This window comes from Barbus barbus (assembly GCF_936440315.1).
Source record: "Barbus barbus genome assembly, chromosome: 12".
NCBI lineage: Eukaryota > Metazoa > Chordata > Actinopteri > Cypriniformes > Cyprinidae > Barbus > Barbus barbus.
This window is the reverse complement of record NC_136740.1, coordinates 10,123,801-10,148,515: the sequence shown is the minus strand read 5'-3', so window position 1 is coordinate 10,148,515 and position 24,715 is coordinate 10,123,801. Positions and strand designations below refer to the sequence as shown.

The window sequence follows — 24,715 nt, the reverse complement described above, 5'->3', positions numbered from 1 at the left end:
AAACTGCTGCGGTACATGGACAGGGTGCTCATTCTGCCGGCCGCCAGACGTCATGCCCTGGTGAAAACATCAGACGGAGCAACGCTGTCTTTCTTTCCAGATTTTTCTCCGGTCACCGCAAAAAGAAGAAGTGCATTCGTGCCAATTAGGAAGGAGATGAGAGACGCTGGCATCCAGAATTTTCTAATTTATCCTGCAACGCTGAAGGTCATTCTCAATCAAGGTGAACCTAAAATGCTACATTCCCCAGAAGAAGCAAGAGATTTTCTCAGATCCCATTCATCCACCAGCTCTCAGTGAACTCCAGCTGGACATTTGTTGTCTAATCGGAGAAGAGATGCTCTGGATGGTTAGGTGACTGTGTCTTTCACTGTTCACTTTAATGTTCACTTCTTAATTAATAGTTCATTGTGCATACAGCATTGCTTACTGATTATGATATTTTTTTGTTTTAGTTGTATTCTTTATCTCTCTTCTCTTCTCTTCTCTTCTCTTCTCTTCTCTTCTCTTCTCTTCTCTTCTTTAAATAGAAATACTACCTAATCAATATGTGACTATGGGGCCAAATGCTGGTGCTACAGTAATGTGCAGGGTTTTGTTGACGCCACGGACCATATTAAGGGGTGCAGGCAGATCAACGTTTATTCTTAGTTTGATCTGCCATAGTTCATGGGAATGTGTTTATGTTTTTTTGAATGGTAACGGGGAGGGTGGGGGTGATTTAATGGTAGACTCAACTGGTTTTATTTTCAAACTTGTATTTTGTCTTATTATGCAGTAATTCTGTTTGATACCTATGACTGACCTTAATATTCTGAGTTGTAATATTAATGGGCTAAATGACCCTCACAAACGTACAGGTTTTCGGGATTTTTTGCGAAGAAGAAAGATTGATATAGTGTTAGTTCAATAATCCCATTTGAAAGAGGAGGATATACGCAGGTGTAATAATACGTTTTATAAAGTGGTATCTCACTCTTCTTCAGATACTAAAACCAAGGGTGTCCTAATATTGGTGCGGAGGACTTTAAATATTACTGTTTTAGAGAAAGGCTGTGATACAAATGGTAGAATAACACATATAAAAACAATAGTGAAGAATAGGAATATTGAATATTAGTTTATGCCCCTTGTACTCCTGACCCTACTTTTTTCTCTGTTTTGTCAACCTATCTCTTGAAGTTTTCAGATTTTGAAATTGTATTGGGTGCAGATACGAATTCTGTAATGTCGCATATCCTAGATAGATCGGGACCAAAGGAATCACACTCTCAAGCTTTGTGTTCTGACAAACTTCGGCAATGTGTAACCTCATCCTCGTTGGTGGACAGTTGGCGTTTATTAAACCCCCAACTGCTCCCAGAGCGCCACAGCAATGGCTGCCCACTGCTCCGGGTGTATATTCACTACCGTGTGTACACTTGGATGGGTTAAATGCAGAGCACAAATTCCGAGTATGGGTCACCATACTTGGCCACACACCACTTCCCTTACCCCCTTTCCCTAATTAGAACCTTCTGCTAAGTCTTTCACTTTCTTTTCTGCTACTCATAAATCATATTCGCGAATTGACTGTATTTTCATTTCTACTTATTTATCTTCAGCTGTTCGTGATACCGATGTCTGTTCCTTATCTCTGTCAGATCATGATGGAAATTTGTGCAGATTATCTTTGATCCCTCGGCCATCTCGTGCCACTAGATGGTGATTTAACCCTAAATTGTTACAGGATGAAAACATTTGCAGTCAATTCAGAAATAAATTTTAGTTTATTGAAATTAACCAAGGTTCAGTGGATGATCCTCGAACACTTTGGAATGCAGTTAAAGGATTTATAAGGAATAACTCAATTTTATATGCCTCTTTCCTTCAGAAAAACCGACACAAAAAGATAGTTGAACTGGAATCACAGCTCCAGAATCTGACAAGAGATAATCAGTGTTGTTTCTCAGACAATACACTCAGTAAAATCATGGTGGCTAGGTCCGAACTCAATTCATTACTGAGATCCAGGGCAGAGTGCCTGATCCAAAGATCCAGGCAGAATTACTATTTTCAAGGGAGTAGACCAAGCCACCTTTTAGCCCTAAGATTACGCAACAATTAAAAGTTTGCTAATATTTCAGCTGTGAAATCCCAATCTGGGCTCATTATGACAGACCCAAAAGACATTAATATTGCACTCTTTGTACTCTAACCTCTATACTTCTTCCTCTGATGGTGACCCTGATTATTTTGCATCTTTTCTGTCCAACCTTGATTTACCTAGGCTGTCCGTTTTCAGATTCGGAATACCTGGCTGAACCGATCTCTCTTCAAGAGCTGGAGTCAGCAATTCGATCAATGAACAAGGAGAAATCCCCAGGCATAGATGGCATTCCAATCTAATTGTATCCTACTTTTTGGTCAGATTTAGGCCCCCTCATGTTAGATATGATACATTTTTCAGTTACTCAAGGCTCATTTCACCCATCCATTAATATAGCTGTTATTTCTCTCTTTTTAAAAAAAGATAAAGACCCGACTTCCTGTTCTAGTTACTGGCCACTTTCTTTGATAGGGACTGATGTTAAATTAAATGCTAAAGTACTATCTCGTAGTCGAAATTTATGAATAGGCTAGTTCATCATGACCAAACAGGATTCATTAAATCTCGCTTAGCTTCGGATAACTTACGCAGGTTATATCATATTATTAATTCAAAGAATAGTTTGTCCTCTCCGTATTATCTCTATATACGATGAAAGCTTTTGACCAGCTAGAATGGAACTATTTATGGGCGGTTCTACAGCATCTGGGTCTAGGATAGAGTTTCATAAATATGACAAAAGTTCCGTATGCCAATCCAGCAGCCACTTTTCTCACAGGTGCTGTTCACTCTAACCCATTCTTTATAAATCGAGGTACTCGTCAGGGTTGCCCGCTGTCTCCTCTGTTATTTGCCCTAGCCTTGGAACCCTTAGCTGAAGTGGTCCGACAATCTGAAATGATTTCTCCCATAAATATATGGCATACTCATCATCATATTTCTTTGTTTGCTGATGATATCTTATTGCTTTTGGAGAAGCCGTCACATTCTATTCCTCATGTGCTGAATTTATTTGACCAGTTTGGATCTCTCTCAGGGTTTAAAATTAATTGGAGTATGTCATGTTTACTTCCCCTCAATTCTAAAATTGATTCCATGTCCCTTTCTATATCTATTCCATTGGTTCAAAACTTTAAGTACTTGGGGATAGATGCTTTTCCTTCCCTGCAGGAAATCGTCTCAAAAAAACTGTAATGTATTCTAGCCAAAGTATCCTCAGATTTGGGAAATTGGTCTCGTCTTCCTACTTCTTTTCAGGCCCATATATTGGTGATTAAAATTAATGTTCTCCCACGTATCAATTTCTTTTCTTCCATGATTCCTCTCGCTCCACCGGTTGGCTACTGGAACAAACTAGATGCATGTGTTTCACGGTATATATGGGATGGGAAACGTCCTCGTATTAAACTGACTACCTTACAACGATGTAGATTACATGGAAGTCTTTCTTTCCCTAATTTTAGATTGCTCAAGCCTTTTCCCTCTGCCATTTAGCAGTTTGGTTTGATCCTGACGCTTCGGTGTCTTGGAAAGCAATTGAGGAATCTATTGTTTATCCGTATAAATTGATGCATCTTGTTTTTTTGGGAATTCCGCTTAGGCAGTGTAAATCTTGGTTTGGTCCCATTGTAACCCACCTCCTCTCCACATGGAGGGATGTTGAAAGACATTCACAACTAGCTACAAAATGGTATAGACATTCAGCCAATTTTACACAATAATAATCTTTTGTCAGGCAGTACTTCATTTCATTGTCCGCAATGGACTCATAATAAAGTAAACACTCTGGGAGATATCTATGATGATAGTGGTTTAAAATCCTTCCAGAATCTTAAAACTCAATATAATCTGCCAGGCACCTCCTTCTTTATGTATTTGCGCATTAGATCGGCCCTACAGGCATATGGAGTGCCTTGGAACTCTCAACTGCCTGTTCACCCTTTGCGTAAACTAATCCTTCATTCTGAGGAATCTCCCTCCTCTGCTTCAGTCATCTATCTTCTTCTTCTTGAGCATTCATACAAACCTTTATCTATTACTACTGTTTGGACTAAGTATCTTAATGAGGATGTGCAAGTTTTATTTTCCGATCAGGTATGGGGTATGTTTAAATTGTCTTCTAAAAACCCTAATCACCAAATGATTCATTGGAAATTGCTGCATAGCCTTTATTTGACTCCAATGAAACGTTTTTATAGGAATCTGTCGTCTTCTCCTAAGTGTAATCTCTGTTCCCAACGAGTTTTAGGCACGTTTTAGCATTTTTTTGGGGAGTGCCTTTCTCTCTCACCTTTTTGGACTCTGCTCTCACTGGACCTATCATATTTGTTGGGCACTGAGATATGTTTGACTCCGCGCCATTTTTTCATGAATGACTTTTGGGACTTCACCTTGTCCGCCCAACAAAGATCTTTACTGTTAGCTGCTCTCACAGCAGCAAAAACAAATGCTGGTCAACCGTTGGAATCCTCCTCACACAAATGGAGAGACAAACCTGTGTATTTGTTGGACATTATCTCGATGGAACTCTCTACTTCTCGTATACATGGTTCTAACGTGAAAACTGTTAATTCATGGCATTCAGTTTTTAATGTTGTGTCTTCTTTTCTAAAATCTTTGTAAAATTATTTTATTGTTATTTGTTTATCTATTAATATTAATTAATATATTTGTATTATTATTTATTTATTGATTGATTGATTTATTTATTATTATTTTTTTTTAACTCTACCAAGGGGTGGGATGGGTTCTAAATTTGTACGGCTGCTTTTTGTTTTGTACTACTGTTCCACAGAATAAAATTCAATAAACAGTTTTTAACAACATCAAACAAAAAAAAAAACCCAGCATCTCTGATGGTATGGGTGTGCATAAGTGCATACGGTATGGGCAGCTTGCATGTTTTGGAAGGCACTATGAATGCTGAAAGGGATATAAATGTTTTAGAGCAACATATGCTCCCCTCCAGACGACGTCTATTTCAGGGATGGCCTTGTGTATTTCAGCAGGACAATGCAAAACCACATACTGCAGCTATTACAACAGCATGAATTCATAGTAGAAGAGTCCCGGTGCTGAATTGGCCTGCGTGCAGTCCAGATCTTTCACCTATAGAGAACATTTGGCAGTGAAAAATACGTCAAAGATGACCACGAACTATTCAGCAGCTGGAAACCTATATCAGGCAAGAATAGGGCCAACACTAAAACTCCAGAAACTCATAACCTTAATACCCAGATGTCTTCAAACTGTTTTGAAAAGAAGAAGAGATGCTACACCATGGTAAATATGCCCCTGTCCCAACTATTTTGAGACCTGCAGAAGGCATCAAATTTGAAATTAGCTAATTTTATCCATAAAATTGTAAAATTTCTCAGTTTAAACATTTGTTATATTATCTATGTTCTATTGTGAATAAGATATTGGCTCATATGATATGAATTTATTTATTTTTTTAAGTTAAAAAACATCCCAACATTTCTGGAATCGGGTTGTAATTGTATTTAGTACAAATAATACTATGTTTTCATTTGCTTGTAGGGCAAACAAATCTGTTGACCAATGAGAATGTGCTTCCCATTGCCACATGCACAACTCAACTGCTGTATTCCCTCTTGATTTCAAAATGATACGGCTCTTTCCACATCTTCAAAATTTATTTTATACATTCCTATCGGTCAAGCACTTCGTCAGAGCTTTCTTAAGTGAGTAGGCGCCCCAGTGGGGCAGGGTTGTGTGTTTCTGGGCTGATGGGGGAGACTTGATCTGTTCCTAAGAAAACACCCTCTGTCCCCATTTCAAATCCCAGTGAGCTAACGCAGCCAGCAGTGAGGACGTGTGGGCTTTCAACCATACCTTGGGGACTATGTTCTACGTGAAATCAGGACTGAAGATTGAAACACTGCAGCAAATACCCTTTTTTAAAAACAAATATGGAGATATGTCCCTTCAGACTAATGACTGATGATTAATTGAAAAAAGGAAATAAACTTTAATACTTCCATTGTATGCCAACATGTACCGTACATGTATTTTGGTCAAAAACAAATCCACTTGATGTTCCATTCTATGAATCTCTTGAGATTCTTCGATCAATGTACTTCACTGCGCTTAAAAAACAAAACAAAAAATTGAAACAATTTTAATTATTTTGAATACTTTTCAAATGGCCTTTATTTATATATTTTAGTGTTTTAACTATTCAGACTTTTAATCTGAGTCTATAAAAATTCTTAAAACTATTAATTATGTTTAATAATCTTAACCATTGTAATATATATTGTGTTAATCTAATAGAAACAATACGATCAAAAATGTAAAAATAAATAAATAAACAAACCAAAAAAAGTCATGACCTAATTTCTACAAAACCAATTTGCTCGATTTAACATTTATAAAAAAAAAAAAAAAACAGCTAGTGATTTTTGATGCTGCTGTCTAAGGAGAGCATTCATTAAATAATTCAATATTACTTGTGAGCAGAAATGATTTTTTTTTTGTATTGAGCTTCATTCAGAATCGGTCAATTGGTCATTTTATTGTTATATTGTACTACATGTTAAAAATGTAATTTCCATCACCATCACCATCACTAAACATAATTGAAGATAATTTACCTCAGATAACACACTAATGTTTCTGAGTCTGTATTATCTTGACCTATTGAAAAGTCTTTCTGTCTACACCATCTGTAAATCACAACCCCTGCTCTCTTACCACTGATATGCTCTGAAAGAAGATTGCGACTTGTTTAATCCCTGCCTGTGGCAGTTTGGTCCAGCTAGCACAGTCTTACTAGGATACAGGACAGTAGATAAACACATCCTGTTACAACACTTCATCTGAGTGTTATACACTCCAGGCCCAGAGGACATACAGCTATCACTTCAATGCAGCGAGTATTTATACATCTTGGACTCAATCTCACTGAGAGCAGCTGAAAATATCTCTTTCTGTAAACACTGTACAAAGTGCTGATAAGCAACCCAGAGAATGTGCCAGTCCTGAAGCGTTGCTCTATGGGATGTGTTAAAATTGTCTTTGTTGTGATAGAGTAAGAGTAAGCAGAAGTGTCATAATATTTTGATGATATGTTCAATTTATAACTGGTGCTTTGCTTGGATATAGTGGTATTTGTTCCTGCTACAACAATTACTGGCAGGTGCACAAAATCAAGCATAGAGTCATGCAATTTCCAATACATTTTTAGTAGATTGGAGTGTACCCTTTCTGTCTCAATATGACAGTGTTCATGTACACAAAGCAAGGTTCATAAAATAATGGTTTATTGAGTCTTGTGTGGAAGAATTTGACTGCAAAACATTGAGAACTTTGCCCCCATTTGTGTCAGTGACATATGCAGTAAGAATGATCACAATAAAGAAATTTAAAACACGTTAACTTTTTTTTTTTTTTCTTTTTTTTTTTAGGAATTGTAATGACTCTAAAATGTAATTTGTTGTAACCATCAAGTAAAAAGTGAGTGCACACATTCTCATACTGCCCAGTGTACTGTGTTAATAAAGGAATTTTCCATATTGATTTTTACAGGTGCTTTACCCCATTTCGAAGGAAATTATCATAAACTTAACTGAAAATGTACTGGTAATTTTCTGCCAGAACATTATCCATTTTCCTACTGATTGACTGATCGATTGATTGATTATTTTAAGTTTCTGTATTTTTCAAGTTAAAAAATGTTTTACAAATACAAGGAATTATTATTCATAAATGTCATTAAGTTTTTAGAGAGTCCTGAACTAACCTTGCCTTGTCATAAAAAAAGTCAAATTATCTGATATTATAAGAAAAGTGCTGACCTTGATACCCAGTTGTGAGTGTCTTCAGATGCTCTCTCTATATGATATTGTTTCTTGCTTTTATTTCATAGCATATTTCTGCATTTTGATTGCAAAACATGATTTAATTTTCAAAGGTTAAATATCAGTGAAGCAGTTTGCTCATCGTGTTTAGATGTGTATTCAAGTCACTGACCATTTAAAGTAATGTTACACGTTCCTGTGACTAAGCCCTGGAAGTATCACTAGATGGACTTCAATAGTCATGCAGACACCTTTAGGATTAATTGAAATGCCAAGACATTTAAAAGTGGACAAATGCCTGTAGATGGAAGTGATCCAGCTGAACCCAGTCCATCATGTTGAGGAACTCTCTGCAAAAGCACAACTGTAGCATAGTTTTCATGCATGAGATTGCCATAGCAAACAAACACGTCTATATTTTATCAACAAAATGGGATTACAAACAGACTTTGTCTTGCAGCTGTTTTGTTATTTTAACTGGAGTTTATAGATAAAAATTCCTCATTCAATGGAGCTTTTATCCCCATTTTGTCTCAAAAATGAGGCAGTGGTCCTCATACTTAAAAGAGTTTCACAATAAGACATTAGTAATGATACTCTGGGTGTTTGAGGAATTACGATTAGGGTTCCTCATTGTTTTTCTCTTCTTGGTTCCCTCACTTTAATATGAGAAAATGTACAATGAAATATAATACATATTGTCTCATTCAGGGTGTATGTAGCTGCTCAAGACCAGAGTGATTCAATCCTGCACAATGCCCCAAAAAGTACAGCTTCAAGTATTTCAAAATAATGTAAAGTATGTGACTTTGTATAAAGACCATAATGAATAATGCTATGCTCCCAGTCACTCTTTCTCTCTGCCTTTGTGTTTGCATACAGATTGAGGTCTTTGTAAGAGAGAGTCTGACAGAAGACGCAACACGCCTGCGGAATAATGCTTTACATGACAGTGAAATGACAGTAATGCTGGATCTTGGCACCAAACTGCTTTCCCAGTCCACCCAACACATCAGGAGACTAACATACATGGAGACACAGGTGTGAATTCATATCCAAAATGTCCAAAGGCATTCATCATAACATGCTAATATTGGCTTGTAAGTATTCTTGGAAAATCATGAATTTACTTAATAAGAAACACCCTTTTCCTGTGTGTTGATGGCTACAGAGAATTGTGAAGCTGAAAAGTCTCTAATATGACAATAGCACAACTAATATGTCATTATATAACAGGTTTTGAATCAGACTTCAAGAGTGGAGATTCAGTCACTGGAAAACTCCTTGTCCTCCATCAAACTTGAGAACAAACTGGTCTGGCAAACCAGTGAGCTCAAACAACTTTGGGAAAAAACGTAGAGTAGAGGGTCTTTCAATGACACTTTTTGACACTTTTCTTGACACATGATGCATCTTTCACTTACATTTTTTTTGTTCTTGTTGTTTTATGGTAATTCTTGTACTATTCATGTCTGTGTTCAGTGCCCTAAAGCAGCGTATGAGTAACATGGAGGCACGTCATCATGCAGAACTGGGTTGGATAAAGAGTGAGCGGAAAAAGCTCCAGAGACTCTTGGCATCCCAGAGCTCTTCAATACAGAGCCTGGTGCTCAATCTAGAGCAGGTCATCACCAACAAGAGCGCCCTCTACCGTGAGCAACTACAACTGCATAGTACCATCAATAATCTGCTTAAAATTTGCCCCAAGAACAAAGGTAAACAAATTGGAGATAGAGTTATATATACACACGACAGGGAAAAAATACATGTAGAATCAATTTAGAATTTGTTCCCACAACTTATTAATTAATTCTCTCATTTGTGAGGTCACAAACATTGTATTGCATTGCATGCACTGAGTTTTATCAACTCCAATGATTAATTTCTTCAAATCTGTCTGCTTTACATCATGTAGAATCCAAATGTGATTGGCTCACATCAGGGGTCCTGCAGACCATAAATAACCCACTTTGCTGCCAAGTTTTACTTGGATCTGAAACACTGTGTGAAATGTCACAGAGTCGCACACTTCCCACGTCAATCTCAACATACTGATATATGAGGCTGAGGACTTAGAGCAAGTCACGTATATAGAGATGGATTCTTTCACTTAAGGTTTTTAGGATTCAGTTGGTAGCCCAAACACTGTGATTTGAGCAAAGGTCTAATTTTTATATCCACAAGGCTGTAACCAGTATTTGTAGTTAGATTTACTCGCAATAGCTTACAACCCCCTTTTTTTTTCTCTATGTACTGTATACGCAAAAACTGAATGCAGTCTTTACTTTCTACATCCATGCTTGTTTGAAGCAGTGAGTCCAAATGTTTTCAAACAAATGGATGAGCAGAGAAAATACAGAGACTGTGCCGAACTCTTCCGGGCTGGATTTAACAGGAGTGGAATTTACACCATCTACATTAGCATGCAAGACATGCATAAGGTCAGTCAAAATGGGATCTGATAACACAGCTACAGGAGTCAGGCCAGTAGAGTTGCATTTGTCATGTTTTGCTGTGGATGTTTCCTCATACATAACATTTATTTCCTTCTAAAGTGAAGTAATTAAATTTTTAGTTTTAAAATACTTCCTCCTTCCGTATGTGATGAGACAACTATGCAAAAAGCATTTTGTTGTTGACTTATTTCAGAATCTAACTATTCTGTGGGGCTTTCCACATTACCATACTGTGATGGCAATGAAAACTGGCGAATTTGTATGATCTGCTGATTATTGAAGATAATTAATACAGTATACATGCACATCAGTGATTAATATAATTTTCAACATGTATAGCATAGATTTAGAATAAAGCATGGGCAACATACTGAATAAATTCATAACCATACACAAAAATGTTATGTTTGCTTTTTCTGGAGTAATCAGCCTACAGTATATCTGTGTCAGAGTGCACTGTATCAGTTATTGGCTAACTCAGGAAAAGCAAGAGCTGGAAATACTCTTGGCTGAACTCTCAGAGTAACAGCTGCGTGAATGCTGCACCCCAGAACTTACACTGCCTGTACTTGCCTCGTAACTTATTTCTGAGTTCTGGTGCTGTCAGTAGCAAGCCCATTATTACATTTAACCTGGTTGATGGCCATATAAGTAGAAGAGCAATATATTAGAAAAAAAAAAAAAAAAAAAAAAACATTATATATTAATAATTATATATATATTTAAATGCCGAGCGCACCTCTCCTCGTGAGACCGGTCTTTTCCAGTGCATGCACGCTGGTGTCCTCGTGGGTCCAGGAAGGGCGCGTCGAGTAGGAAGACTGCCGCACCCGTGACGGCTGACGGGCCAGGATGCCGGGCCGTCTAATCCCCCAGAAGTGCCGGGGGCCAAGGAGTAGGACGAAGCCGCTGGAAGAAGCCGCCGCCACTCGCTCCCGGACCCGAGAGGGGAGCGCGTGCGGCCACCGGACTCCGCCCCTTCCCTGGATCCTTTCCGAACACTGCCCTCCTTCACGTACCAGGCAGCATGAAGAGGACACCAGATCCCATGTTTATTTTGGACACTTTTCCCCCTTGGACACTATTTTGATCATAATTGTTTAATAAAAACCTCTCCGAGGCCTGACGCCATGCCCACTGGTGGAGAATGCAGGCAAGGCGGAGCTACACAGCGCAGTTGGGCAACACCTGACGACGTCATCCCCTCTCGCTCGCAAAAGAAGCTGTGGAGCCCGTACGGGGACGGAGGAAGGACGGGGACAGCCTCCCAGCCACCAATGGGGTAAGTGACGTTCTTTTTGTGTCATTACCCCGTAGTTGGTTGAGGCTGTCGACTAATACCCGCTTTCTCTGTCCCGTATCTGGCGCGGTGCGAGAGGGACAGTTGCCCGGAGAGGAATTCCTGCCCCGCCCACTCCGACCGCTGGAGCCTGGTTGAGGAAGGTAGCACTCCTGAGTGGGCGCCGACCCTAGGACGAGGATGTCGCTTGGGGGGGGTGTGACGAGTCGGCTGCCTCCCCCCTTATTATCATAACCACCCCGTCCCGTATTCGCCGCCCTTCACCAGGCTCCCGACGGGAGTGGGTGTGTGAGAGAGGAGGGGCACTGAAACAGCCAGGGCTGGCGGCGTGTGATGAGGCGCACCTGATGTGAATAGAGCCTCATCACCGTCGCCGTTTAAATGTTGAGCGCGGCTCTCCTCGTGAGACCGGTCTCTTCCCCGTGCATGCACGGTGGTGTCCTCGTGGGTCCAGGAAGGGCGTGTCGAGTAGGAAGACTGCCGCACCCGTGACGGCTGACGGGCCAGGATGCCGGGCCGTCTAATCCCCCAGAAGTGCCGGGGGCAAAGGAGTAGGACGAAGCCGCTGAAAGAAGCCGCCGCCACTCGCTCCCGGACCCGAGAGGGGAGCGCGTGCGGCCACCGGACTCCGCCCCTTCCCTGGACCCTTCCTTTCCGAACACTGCCCTCTTTCACGTACCCCGCAGTACGACGAGGACACCAGATCCCCTGTTTATTTTGGACACTTTTCCCCCTTGGAATTGCGATTAAAGTCTTGTTAAAAATATTAGGGAACATAATTTTTGAACAAAGCAATCCAGCAGAGCAGTTCAGCATGTACAAAGGATATTGAAAGGACAACTCACTGGTTTGGTTTGTACTTAGTGCTGACCGAGGTCTGGCATAACTCCCAGAAGTGACTGGCCTGGTACACAGAAAGAGGCACATAGCAACTGCCATCTTGATTTGGTTCATCTAGAGCAGTAGTTTTCAAACCTGTCCTACAAGCACCCCTGCCCTGCACATTTTGTATGTCTCCTTTATCAGTCACACCTGATTCATCTCATCAGCTCGTTAGTAGAGAGTGCAAGACCTGAATTGGGTTTATCTGATGAGGGAGACATACAAAATGCGTAGGGCAAGTGTGCTTGTAGGACATGTTTGAAAACCACTGATCTAGAGGACATGATTTGCCTGTGGCATGGACAAGCCAGTTCTCACTATTCTGATCTTGCTATGGGTAATATCTCAATGATACAGTGCAGCTGTCCCGAAACAAATCCTATTAAGTCTGTATGATTTTTTTTTTTTAAGTTATGGAGGTTTTTGTCAAAAAACATATATATATATATATATGTATGTATGTATTGTGGTCATAAATTAAGAATTTGTTCCCATTGGGCATGATCTTATGAAAACATACAAAATTCATACAAATTCACCATCAGTTTGCTGAATAGTGAAACAAATTATTTTTATTAATTTCCCCTCTTATTTTAGTTAAATCTTGGCCACAGTTGAATTTAATTAAAATGATTGAGCAAATTAATACAATGGATATTGTTGGACACGTAGCATTGTACTTGCTTGCAATGTTTGGAATAGTAGCTTTTAGTAACACATTTGTTGTAAGCCTTGCCTGGTCTTCTAAATATGATTCAGATTGTCCCAAGTGTTCTGGTTAAATTTTCAAGTAAATTATAGTTTTGAATTCTTACACTAGGCACTTGGTTGAAAGTTGAACTAGGCAATGTAACAAATTGTAAAATGTAAAAATTCAGGTTTTTGTGTGCGTTAGATTTCGGAAAATATGGTAACACTTTTTTATGAGAATCCACTTTAGACATTCTACTAACAATATATAAGTTTGTAACTACAATGTCAACTACAAGTCATAATAGTATTAGTAGAATGTCTGCTTAATATCTGCTAACACTTTATTTTGATGCTCCCCAACACAATTTCTTCTGACAATGAGTAATTCCAGAAATGTTGGGATGTTTTTTTTAAATTTGAATAAAATGAAAACTAAAAGACTTTCAAATCACATGAGCCAATATTTTTTTCACAACAGAACATAGATAACATAAATGTTTTCAAACCGCCCATGGCCAACGCAAGCCTGCCACTGTCCGCGGCTCTCCCAAGCCGGTTACTGGCTTAAAAGTTACTGATAACAGTCTTATGTATCATCTGTATCCTCCAGGTGATGACAAGGTAGAAACATTACAAGTATTATTTGAATAAAATTTTCACAAACATGTTTCTTTTTCTCCCCCAGAGTCTTGTGTACCATAGCTGCTTTTATTTAAAAAATGCTTTTTTTATGAATATCGATTATTTTCTTAGCATCCCCACATATTGGTCTAGCCCCTGATTAGCCCAGTAGAAAAAAACACAAATGTCAGAGCATGTCAAAACTTCTTCAGGCCCCCAAAACCCCCTCAGAGCCCAGAGGGTTAAACTGTGGGGTTATAAATTCTCTCTATGGTGGTGTTTACACAATACACAGTCAAAACAGTCAGAGACAACATAAACAAATGTTTACCGAGACGCATTTTTAAAAGCTGTAGCCCTTTTACAAAAGTCATGCTCTTGAAAATTGTCAGTATCAGTCAGGTGTCTTTGTGTATTATTATTTTTCAGCAGCTTACACCATGAGCACCAGCTCTTGAGTCATCTTTTGTGCCATTCAACTGACTGTGCTACACTGAAGTATTTTAGTTTACCCCATAAATGATTTTTTAACTTAACATGCATTCCTACAATGGTGCTATTTGAGGTAAAATGCTGAAAATAACAAGCTACATAAAAATCAAACATGTCCATCCACCTTAACCCTAACAAATGGTAACACTTTATAATATGGTTCAATTCATGCATTAGCAGTCAACTAGCAATGAACCAATGTACAGCATTTACAAATCTAGTTTAATGTTAATTCACAAATATACTATTACACTATTTTTCTTGTTAAACCATGAACTTGAATTATATTAGTAAAATTATAGTACAATTATAGAGTAGAAAATATAACATCAGCCAAGCATTGTTTGTTCATAATGCATGGTACATGAACTAATGTTAATGAACTGAAATTAAACTTATTTGAACCTTAAGTGTTACTATATATATATATATATATATTGTGACGAGCGTCCCGATCTGTCATCAGCGTTGCCCTGGAAACGCACCAGGAACACCTGTCACCGCTCATCAAGGCTAAAGCGGACACACCTGATCCCCATCAGCCCGCGGCCAGATAAGCCGCGTGAGGCCTGGAGACAGGGAGAGACCTCTCCACTGCGACAGAGATCTAATGGGCATTCTCTTCACTCTCTTTTGCAGAAACAAGCGCCTAAGCGACCCAGCCTGCATCCTGCACTGCACCGGTCCACTGCGCCAAGGAAGAGCACGGAGAGCACCCCGAGCACCTCAGCACGCACCTTCACCGATCACCGCCTGTTTTCTTAATAAATCCACCCTCCGGGGTATTTACCTGAGCTCTCCTTGTCGCGTGATTCTTCCACCCTGCCACAATATATATATATATATAAACAGGATGCAGTACTGCTTTATTTTATACTCTCTTTTTTTCTACCTGTCTTTCTGTGTTAGGTTGTTCCTGAAAAGCTACAGTGGTACAGCTGGCAGACAGAGCAGTTTGGTGATAAATGGGGCTGACTTTAGCACAAAAGACATGGATAATGACAACTGCATCTGCAAGTGTGCACTCATGCTCACAGGCGGTAAGCAGCTCGATAGAAGTGGAGCAGGCAAAGTTTATCCTTTAATGTAACAAATTAGGTGAAGTGCCCAGGGGAATCGCTGCTGCAGGGACACCGCTGTCTGCACCGTAACGCCACCCAGGAAAAAACTTCGAGGCAAACGGCTTTGTGGAGATCTGATCTGTTGAAGACTTCTCATCCACTCGGCTCCGAAGCAAAAATCTGATGAGTGGATGCACCTGTCGCCCTTTTATACCCGTATGCACGGGGAGTGGCTCAGGTATGCAAAATCCACTAGCCAAATTTCATTGGCGTTTTCTCTTATCAGAGGCAGTCGGGGCTCCCAAGTAAATCCCCTAATGTCGTCACGACATAACTCATAGTGACCGACAGATAGGGAACCATGGTTCCCTGAAGGGAACGAGACACTGCGTCGAAACGCTTATGGGAACGCCTTCAGTGTGACCATGCTCTGAATATTATGTGCAATCAGTCTGAAGGAGGGCGAGGCGTCACGGGCGGGGTGATGTCACGACCAGGAAGTATAAAAGCACGTGCGGAGGAGCCGACTTCAGCTTCAAGTCATGAAGCAAGCGCGGGCAGGGATGCCGGAAGTGTGGCTACGCGACGCAGCGTCTCGTTCCCTTCAGGGAACCATGGTTACATATATAACCTGAGACGTTCCCTTCCAGGAACTTCGAGCTGCGTCGAAACGCTTATGGGAACGAGAATTCCAACGCCGCCAGACTGACAAGTCCCTGCCTGTGTCAGGACGAGAGGACGGATGAACCAGGAGTGGCTCGGATGTCGAGGTTATAGAACCTGGCGAAAGTCAGGGGCGTGGACCACCCAGCAGCGTTGCAGATGTCCTGAACCGGGACACCTGCCCTGAGGGCCTTGGAGGCCGCCACACCTCGGGTCGAGTGCGCTCTGACTCCCAGCGGCGGGGGGCGCTCAGAGGCCTCGTATGCTAGAAAGATGGCATCCACTATCCACCTGCTAAGAGTGGGCTTCGTAGCAGGAAGACCCCTCTTAGGGGGACCATAGCACACAAGCAGTTGGTCCGATTTCCTCCACAGGGATGTCCTGTGGATGTACGTGCCCAGTGCTCGCACTGGACACATACAGTTGTGCTTCTCCTGGTCTGGCTCCCTGAAGGGAGGAGGACAGAAGGCCTGGAGTACGACTGGCTGTGGTACGACCGATGGGACCTTAGGTACATAACCCACGCGGGGGTAGAGAAATACTTTCTCCATGCTGGGCGCAAAGTCAATAGAGGCCGTAGAGAGGGCCTGAAGGTCACTCACCCTCCTCAGAGAGGTGATAGCCAGCACTAGAAAGCGGTCTTGATGGTGAGGAGTCTATCAATTATCTCCTCAATAGGCTCGAAAGGTGCCTTGCACAGAGCCTCCAGAACCACAGCCAGGTCCCACGTGGGGACGCGGGAGCGTACCGGCGGCCTCAGCCTCAGCGCACCACGGAGGAAACGTGTATCTAGGGGGTGTCTACCCACTGTCTGGCCACTAATAGGGGCGTGGTATGACAAAATAGCTGCCACGTAGACCTTAATAGTGGAGTGGGTTAACCCTGTGGAGAAACGGGCCTGCAGGAACTCCAGTACTGTACCAAATGGGCAGTTGAGCTGGCGGTCCCCGCACCAAGAAGTGAAGAGCCTCCACTTCAAGGCGTACAGTTTCCTCGTGGAGGGAGCTCTGGATTGGAGGATGGTCTCGACAACCTCGGTTGACAGACCGGAAGCTATGAGCTGTGCCCCCTCAGAGGCCACACCCACAGCTTCCACAACTCTGGGCGAGGGTGCACAATGGTGCCCCTGGCCTGTGAGAGGAGATCTCTCCTGACTGGAACCCGCCACGGGGTGCCGTCGAGGAGAGAAATCAGGTCCGAGAACCATACTCGGCCCGGCCAGAACGGTGCTACTAACAGTAGACTGACCTCGTCCCGGCGCAGTTTTTACAGTGCAGTACAGCCTAGTCTAAAATGAAATGTATTTGAATGCAAATTAATTTTGTTTAGATCTGTTAAACTTTTTTGCTTGCAATTAATGCAATTAAATGTGTAAGTGAGAACAACATAATGATAAATATGTCGAAAATTAAACTTCACAGAGTTCATAGTGCAAGAGCTGGCAAGTTTTATTGGAGTATACTGTATATTGTCTCATTGTCTTATTGGAGTATATTTAAGTATAGAAAAAAATTAATTTAAAGTGCATTAATGCACAGTATATATTATATACTATAGACACTTAAAATACATTAACAAATGTAATTTTGAAGAAAATTATTTTACATATGCTTTAGTATATTTATAAATATTTCAAAATAAGTGTACTTATTTAAAACACAATCATAATTATGTAAAATGTATGTTTAATAATACTTAGTTAAACATTATAAAGTGCATTTTTAAAAAGTACACTTAAATATGTTAAGACCTATTGTTATTAAAGTGTACTCTCTTTAAGTACACCTAAGTGGCCTTTAATTTAAATTATATTATATTATCTGCAAGTGCACTTTTTAAGAAGTATACTTTTAATAATTGAAGTACACACCAAGTACACTTTTACTGTAATTAAGCACACTTCTTTTTCACAACGGTATGCCTAGGTGTATATCGTGAGCCAAGGCAATGAACTGAACTACTATAGTTCACAATATATTGGACAGGCAGCCACCCTGAATTCATCAGCTGATATGGCCGTGAAGGTTGAAGCAAGCACAACCACTTCTACATCATCCTCCATCTCAGGAACATTGCTCTGTAACGGCAAGCGAGACAAGCAATCAGCTACAACATTCCAGGTTTATACTGGATGAGCAGTGTTGTGAGTGGGCTGTGGTCTGTGCGTAACGTAAAATGTCACCCTCAGGTAAGTTCCCCATTTTTCCGTTGCCCACACACAACAAAATGCAACTTTGGGTGGATTTGCGAGAACCAAATAGAGCCTCATTAAACAAACACGTCAAAGAGGTATCTCTTTTGGATTCAATGGTTTCAGTTGCAATGGGCCCAGAATTCCTAGCGATGCCACTGTCCACCAGCCTCTGTGGGATTCATCTTGGAGAGCAATTAAACCAACTTAAACTAAAGATTAGATCAAATAATTTGCTACATTTTTCTTACACTTTTGTTTTCTCAAAGTTCACTAGTTTGAGTTACCTTATAACAGATTATGCTTGTTCAATGAACTAACAATTTCAACCAATGTAAAAAACTTGAAATGCCTTATTTGTTCAACAAATAAAATGAGACAAAATTAACTTTTTTAGAGCAATGAGTTTTCATATATCTAAGTTCAACTTGTATGGGTTTACATAGGTTGTGAAAACATTATTACATGTATCCATATAAAGTGTATTATCTTTAAAGAGTATTTTAAGCAGCTTATGCTTATTCACAATAGAATCCCTGAAAGACTTTCATATGAATCAGTGTCCCTGACAGTAAACAGCAAAAGAATGTAATGCAATATGTTAAATAATTAATTTCCATATATGAGGTGTACTACTGTTATATTTCCAAATTACAGCAATATATTCATGGACCAAATTATGTCACTTCAAAGAGATGTAAATTCTTGTAAACAAACACAAATAAACAAACAAACATTTACATTTAGTCATTTAGCAGACAATTTTATCCAAAGCAAACAAACATATACATAACATATGGATGTTTTAACTGGTGGACTGAATGGATGTGGTATGAGCTCCACTGTGTTCCCCTGTGCATCAGCTGAGGGCACTGTTGTTCCAGTTTTGCCTTTAAGTTAATCAGTTTATCTTATGTCAGCTCATTGTCAACATTAGAAAAACGTGTGTGTGTGTTTTGTTCACGTTTGTGTTAGTGAGCTTTCGTTCAAACACAACTAATTTGATTAACCAGCTCATTAATACAGACTCCAGGACCTGAAATTGGTGCTTCAGACAAAGGAGACATGCAAAATGTGCAGTGATGGGGTGCTGCTGGAATGTAGCAGGGAACCATACAGAAATGTAATGCAAGATGACATATATTTGTCCAGGTGATATGTGAATTTTTTTTTTCCACTTTTTCATAAAAGCATGACACTTGGTATACTTGCATAGCTTGTGATGTCCACCCTTTTGTTCTGATGGTCAAGAATTACAATGATACCACATACAACAACATAAACACTTCAGGTGAATAGTTAATTGTGAAATCAGCAATGTGAGAAGGAAATCACAGTATCTGATGATCACGGTATCACAGAATTTACAATGGTCCATATTATGGCTATTCTTTGATAATTAACTAATATTTGATTCAATAATACAATAAAACTAAATTTCAAGAATAAAGCCATATATTTCAGAAAGATAAAAAAAACATCAAGTAAATGTATTTTTCCTTACCTCTCAGGCAGAGTCAGTTAGGCAGTAGTATGTTTTCAATACATTCTTGTTCTCTCTCAACAATGATCGAACATCAATCACAGATGACAAATAAATGAATAAAAATAAATAAATAAATAATACTCAAAGAAGAAAATTATCTAGACCAGGGGCGTTTCAGGTGATCACAAGCGAGATTATGGGTGCTCCAGAGTGGGAACAAAATGTCAAAAACAAAAAGTGGATTCCATTGCAAAACAAAAAAAATCCACATCCAGGCAGTCACATAGCAAGCGAAGTGCAAAAACTTTTATTATCAGACAGGGCTACATATTAAAAACACCAACGCATATCAGCCCAAGCCGGCCTTCGTCAGGGTGTTAAGCCCAAGACACACTGCACGATTTTCGGCTGTCCCAGACAAAAGATTGGCATCATAAAACAATCGTGGCATCAGAAATCGCCACGGTTGTTTCACGATGCCAGTCTTTCTTCTGAGACAGCCGAAATCGTGCAGTGTATCTCGGGCTTTAGACAATCAAGAGTGAGAACTGATTAAATAGATACACCTGTGACTATACATTTTTAAGACTCAACCACCAGATGTCTATTAGGAGTTTAAGACCTTTCTCTGAATAATTATATCTGTGAATATTAATTTTTAAAAACTAATCACTAGATGACTCTTGGGTATTTACAAATTAAACATTGATCAACCCATCCCAGGAGGGGAAAAAAAAATAAAAATCACATAACCCAAGAATAATATAATTACAAAGTCACAGGCTGTAAGGATATAACAGTGAAAAAGGAGAAAAAAAAAAAAACTATTGGACAAATACCAATAAAATATATAAAAAGCACCTACAAACAAATCTAACAATTACAAAAATTGATAAAAAATCAATATCTTCATTAATACCAGGATATGAGAGAGCATCCGATTTATGTATCCAAAACGTTTCTCGTTATTCTAACCATTTAAGTCTATCTCCACCTCTGATGTTTAATGACACATGTTCAATTCCAATCACCTTCAAATTATTATCACTACCATGCTTGGCCTGTATAAAATGTTTCACCATCGGATAGTTCATGTTGCCAGTTTGTATTACATACCTGTGTTTGGCCAATCTATCACGTAACCAAAATTAATTCTAATTAATTAATTAATCCAAAATGCCACTGCAAGAATAATCTTTAATGAGCCGAAAAGAACGCACGTCTCGCCTCTGTTCATCAATTTGCACTGGCTACCAATAGCTGCTCGCATTAAATTCAAGGCATTAATGTTTGCCTACAGAACCACCACTGGCTCTGCACCCCTTTACCAAATTCATTACTTCAGACTTATGTGCCCTCTAGAAGTTTACGTACTGCAAGTGAACAACGCATTATTGTGCCATCCCAAAGAGGCACAAAATCACTTTCACAGACTTTTCATTAACTGTTCCCACCTGGTGTAATTGCCCAACTCAATCCGAGCAGCTGAGTCCTTAGCCATCTTCAAGAAACGGCTAAAAACACATCTCTTCCATCTTTATTTGACCCTCTAACTCTAGCACTCTCTATTCTAATTCTATTTTATCTATCTGTCTTTTTATTTATAAAAAAAACAAAAACAAAAAAAACACACACACATTTGACCCTCTAGCAATTGCATATTTATTCTCTAACACTAGCTTTCTTTTTTTCTATTCTATCTACATGTTTCTTTAAAACAAACAAACAAAAAACCACTAGGTTTCTTTTTTAAATGAAAATTGTCCAATATTGAAATGGAATACGTAAGCTTTTAGTGAATGAACATTGGTGAATGATGACGTCAAATTGGTGATTAAAAAAGTGGGTGGACGATTTGTATTGTTTAGCACACTGAAGAAGGCCTTTGAGCTCAAACGTTTGTGTCCTAGTCCTATTGGCGATATATGTATGTTACGAGCCCAGGCTCTTTCTCTTTTTGTTTTCTTCCTTAATGAAATGAAAAGAGAAGTGTCACAGATCAGCCAAGCTCATTCAGCTCCCAATCACAACGCACTCCTTCACCTGAGTATTAATTGCACACACAGTTCATCAGCTCCCTCATCAGCCTGAACATAAAAGCACACACCTCACACCAGCTCATTGTCTGATCTCGTTTCCTTTTGAAGTGGACTGATGCTACTACCCTGTGTACTTACCTTGGTCTCCTACTTACCCCGTCTCATCTCCAGAGTGTTCTTCACAGCTCTACTCCATCGTCTGTGTCTCCAAGGATCTCCACGAGTGTGTCTCCCCTGTCCAGGATTGTGAGGTGTGTGTGCTCCGTCTCCCCTATCCACGAGTTCCTGTGAAGGCAAAGGATATTCCATTATCACCCTCATCGTACTACTATACCTGTTCATTGAACTTGTTACTCCCCTCCATCAGCAAACCGCTGACTCCACCGATTGCAATAAAACCCTGTTGTATTCTAACCATCTGTCTGAGTCTGCTTCTCTAACAAGACTGTATCATGTGAGTGTGGCTCATTGTTTTGTATTTGTTGAATCAAACTAAATATTTGGTAACACTTTATAATAACATTCAGTTGTAAGTCATTTTTAAGTGATTAGTTAATGAACTAATCATTTACAAAACATAAGCGATTAATAAGTGATATGCTTAAGGCAAGCCGTTTTGACTTTTAGTCCTTCTCAGGATATGAATTCTTGATATCAGCAATTACATTTCCACTAGTAACAATGTTAATTCTTGATATCTGAAAGTGTATTTCTGATATCAACAATTGGGAGGGTAATTTCTGATAAACAATTTAATTCTTGATATTAGAAATTAACTTTGTCACTAGTGACAACTGTTGATATCAAGAATGGACATTTTTTTTACTAGTAAGAATTGTATTTCTGATATGTGAAATTGGAATTACAATTCCTAAAGTAGTTTACACTTTAGATTAGGGGATGCAGAAAGCTTTGTAAGTGATTTATAATGTTTATTGAGATAATAGTACAATGTTGACATTTCACTGATTTATAAATGAATATATTAACTAGTAACCTAACGAAACTATTAACCATTAAGGATCTCTGATTATTTCATGATGCTATTTTTTAAAGATAATTTATGACAGATTTGTAAATCGTTAGCATATTACTTAATCATTTGTGAACGTATAGTCATGTTTTGTAAATGATTAGTTCATCATTAGCTAATTACTTGTAAATGACTTGTAAATGAATTAACAAAACATACACATTGTTAGCATATCACTTATTAATCGCTTATGAATGTTTTGTAAATTACTAGTTCAATTGTAATCTCTCCATTTTTTCAACGGGGGCTTCTGGCCGATAGCTTGGCTTCACATAGGTGTCTTCTTATTGATACAGTGCTCACAGGTAACTTTAGACTTTCTTTGATCATCCTGGAGCTGATCATTGGCTGAATCTTTGCCATTTTGGCTATTCTTCGATCCATTCGAATGGTAATTTTCCGTTTTCTTCCATATCTTTCTGGTTTTGGTTTCCATTTTAAAGCATTTGATATAATTTTAGCTGACCATTATCTCCACATGATCTCATTGAGATCTTCTGTTAATATGTTTATCTTGTACCATTTCATTAAAGACCGTTCTTGACTCATCAGCTAAATAATGAATTTGAGTAAAATATATTTAAATAATTAAAATCTAGTTACCTCTAGAATGGTTGCAGTCTTCAGCAAAAATTTTAAATAGACTTTTGCTTTTTGAATGATGCCTGACATAAGCAAATTTTGACCATATATATACATATATAATATTAGATATTACAGCAGTAAAGGTCCTTTTTATTTGAGATACAGTGGTTTAACATGACTTATTTTTCAGTGTTACAACTGCCCCAAACAGTGTTACAATTGTAACACTCTGAACTCTTGCATTTCATTTAATATTATGGTCTTGTCCTTAAGAGTGAAAATATATCAGCATATATGCATATATGAAATATATGCATTATTAATTAGTGCACCTATATCTGTTTCTTGCATCAAAATATGACTAGTGTATTTCAAGTAGTCTGAGTTATGAAGGAAAATGGAAAAAAAAAAAAGTTACAATTGCCCCTGGTCTCCCCTACTCTGCAGGTGATGAGCAGAGCTGGTTTCCTTCAAACATGATGCTTAGAAGTCATGGCCTAATGGTTAGAGAGTCGGACTCGTAATCGAAAGGTTGCGGGTTTGAGTCCCCGGCCGGCAGGGATTGTAGGTGGGGGGAGTGAATGTACAGCACCCTCTCCACCCTCAATACCACGACTGAGGTGCCCTTGAGCAAGGCACCGAACCCCCAATTGCTCCCCGGGCGCCGCAGCATGGCTGCCCACTGCTCCGGGTGTGTGTTCACGGTGTGTGTGTGTGCATTTGTTCACTATACTGCTGTGTGTGTGTGCACTTGGATGGGTTAAACGCAGAGCACCAATTTCGAGTATGGGTCACCATACTTGATGTGGCGTTCGGGCTTATTACCAGGGAATCGCCCTAAACAAATTAGGAGCACACAAGGCTCACATGCTCGTATTGGTTGGAGTCAGGCATGAGACATGGGTGAAGAATACAAACAATAAAATCACTTTATTGATTAAAATGATACAAACAAAGAAAGTCATCAGAAAAAGGATGTTCAAAATTGGACACTCCTGGCAACGGAAATTGGGAACGGCAGCCGTATTACTCCACCTAAGGGGCCTCCCTATTCTCCTAAAAGAAAAGAAACAAAGAAAACCACAAACACACGTGCACTCACACTGCACTCCGTCAAACACCTCCGAGTGGCACAGCAATCACTCCAAAATACCACCACCAAGATGAGGAGGGCTGCCGCCCTTAGTTTCCTTGCCGCCCAGGCCTACAATAAAGAACACACATCAGACTCATACACCACAAGATGAAAAAAACAAAAAGGAGAAAACAAGAAATACACAAAAACAATTATTTGACCCAAAT

At 39.4% G+C, this 24,715-nt stretch overlaps 1 protein-coding gene across 1 annotated transcript in view; it reads left to right on the top strand.

The window, feature by feature from the left end:
• Window positions 1-8,666: 8,666 nt before the first annotated feature.
• The window catches only part of LOC306878516 (angiopoietin-1-like), a gene marked incomplete at both ends in the record, with an annotated part of 30,824 nt that continues 14,775 nt past the window's right edge, over window positions 8,667-24,715 (top strand). Inside the window, 7 exons of the mRNA XM_079430961.1 lie at window positions 8,667-8,678; window positions 8,794-8,952; window positions 9,148-9,266; window positions 9,394-9,626; window positions 10,222-10,352; window positions 14,995-15,110; window positions 15,265-15,395. Of these exons, the coding sequence (XP_079287087.1) occupies window positions 8,667-8,678; window positions 8,794-8,952; window positions 9,148-9,266; window positions 9,394-9,626; window positions 10,222-10,352; window positions 14,995-15,110; window positions 15,265-15,395 (901 nt within the window). The remainder of the gene's footprint in view (window positions 8,679-8,793; window positions 8,953-9,147; window positions 9,267-9,393; window positions 9,627-10,221; window positions 10,353-14,994; window positions 15,111-15,264; window positions 15,396-24,715) is intronic.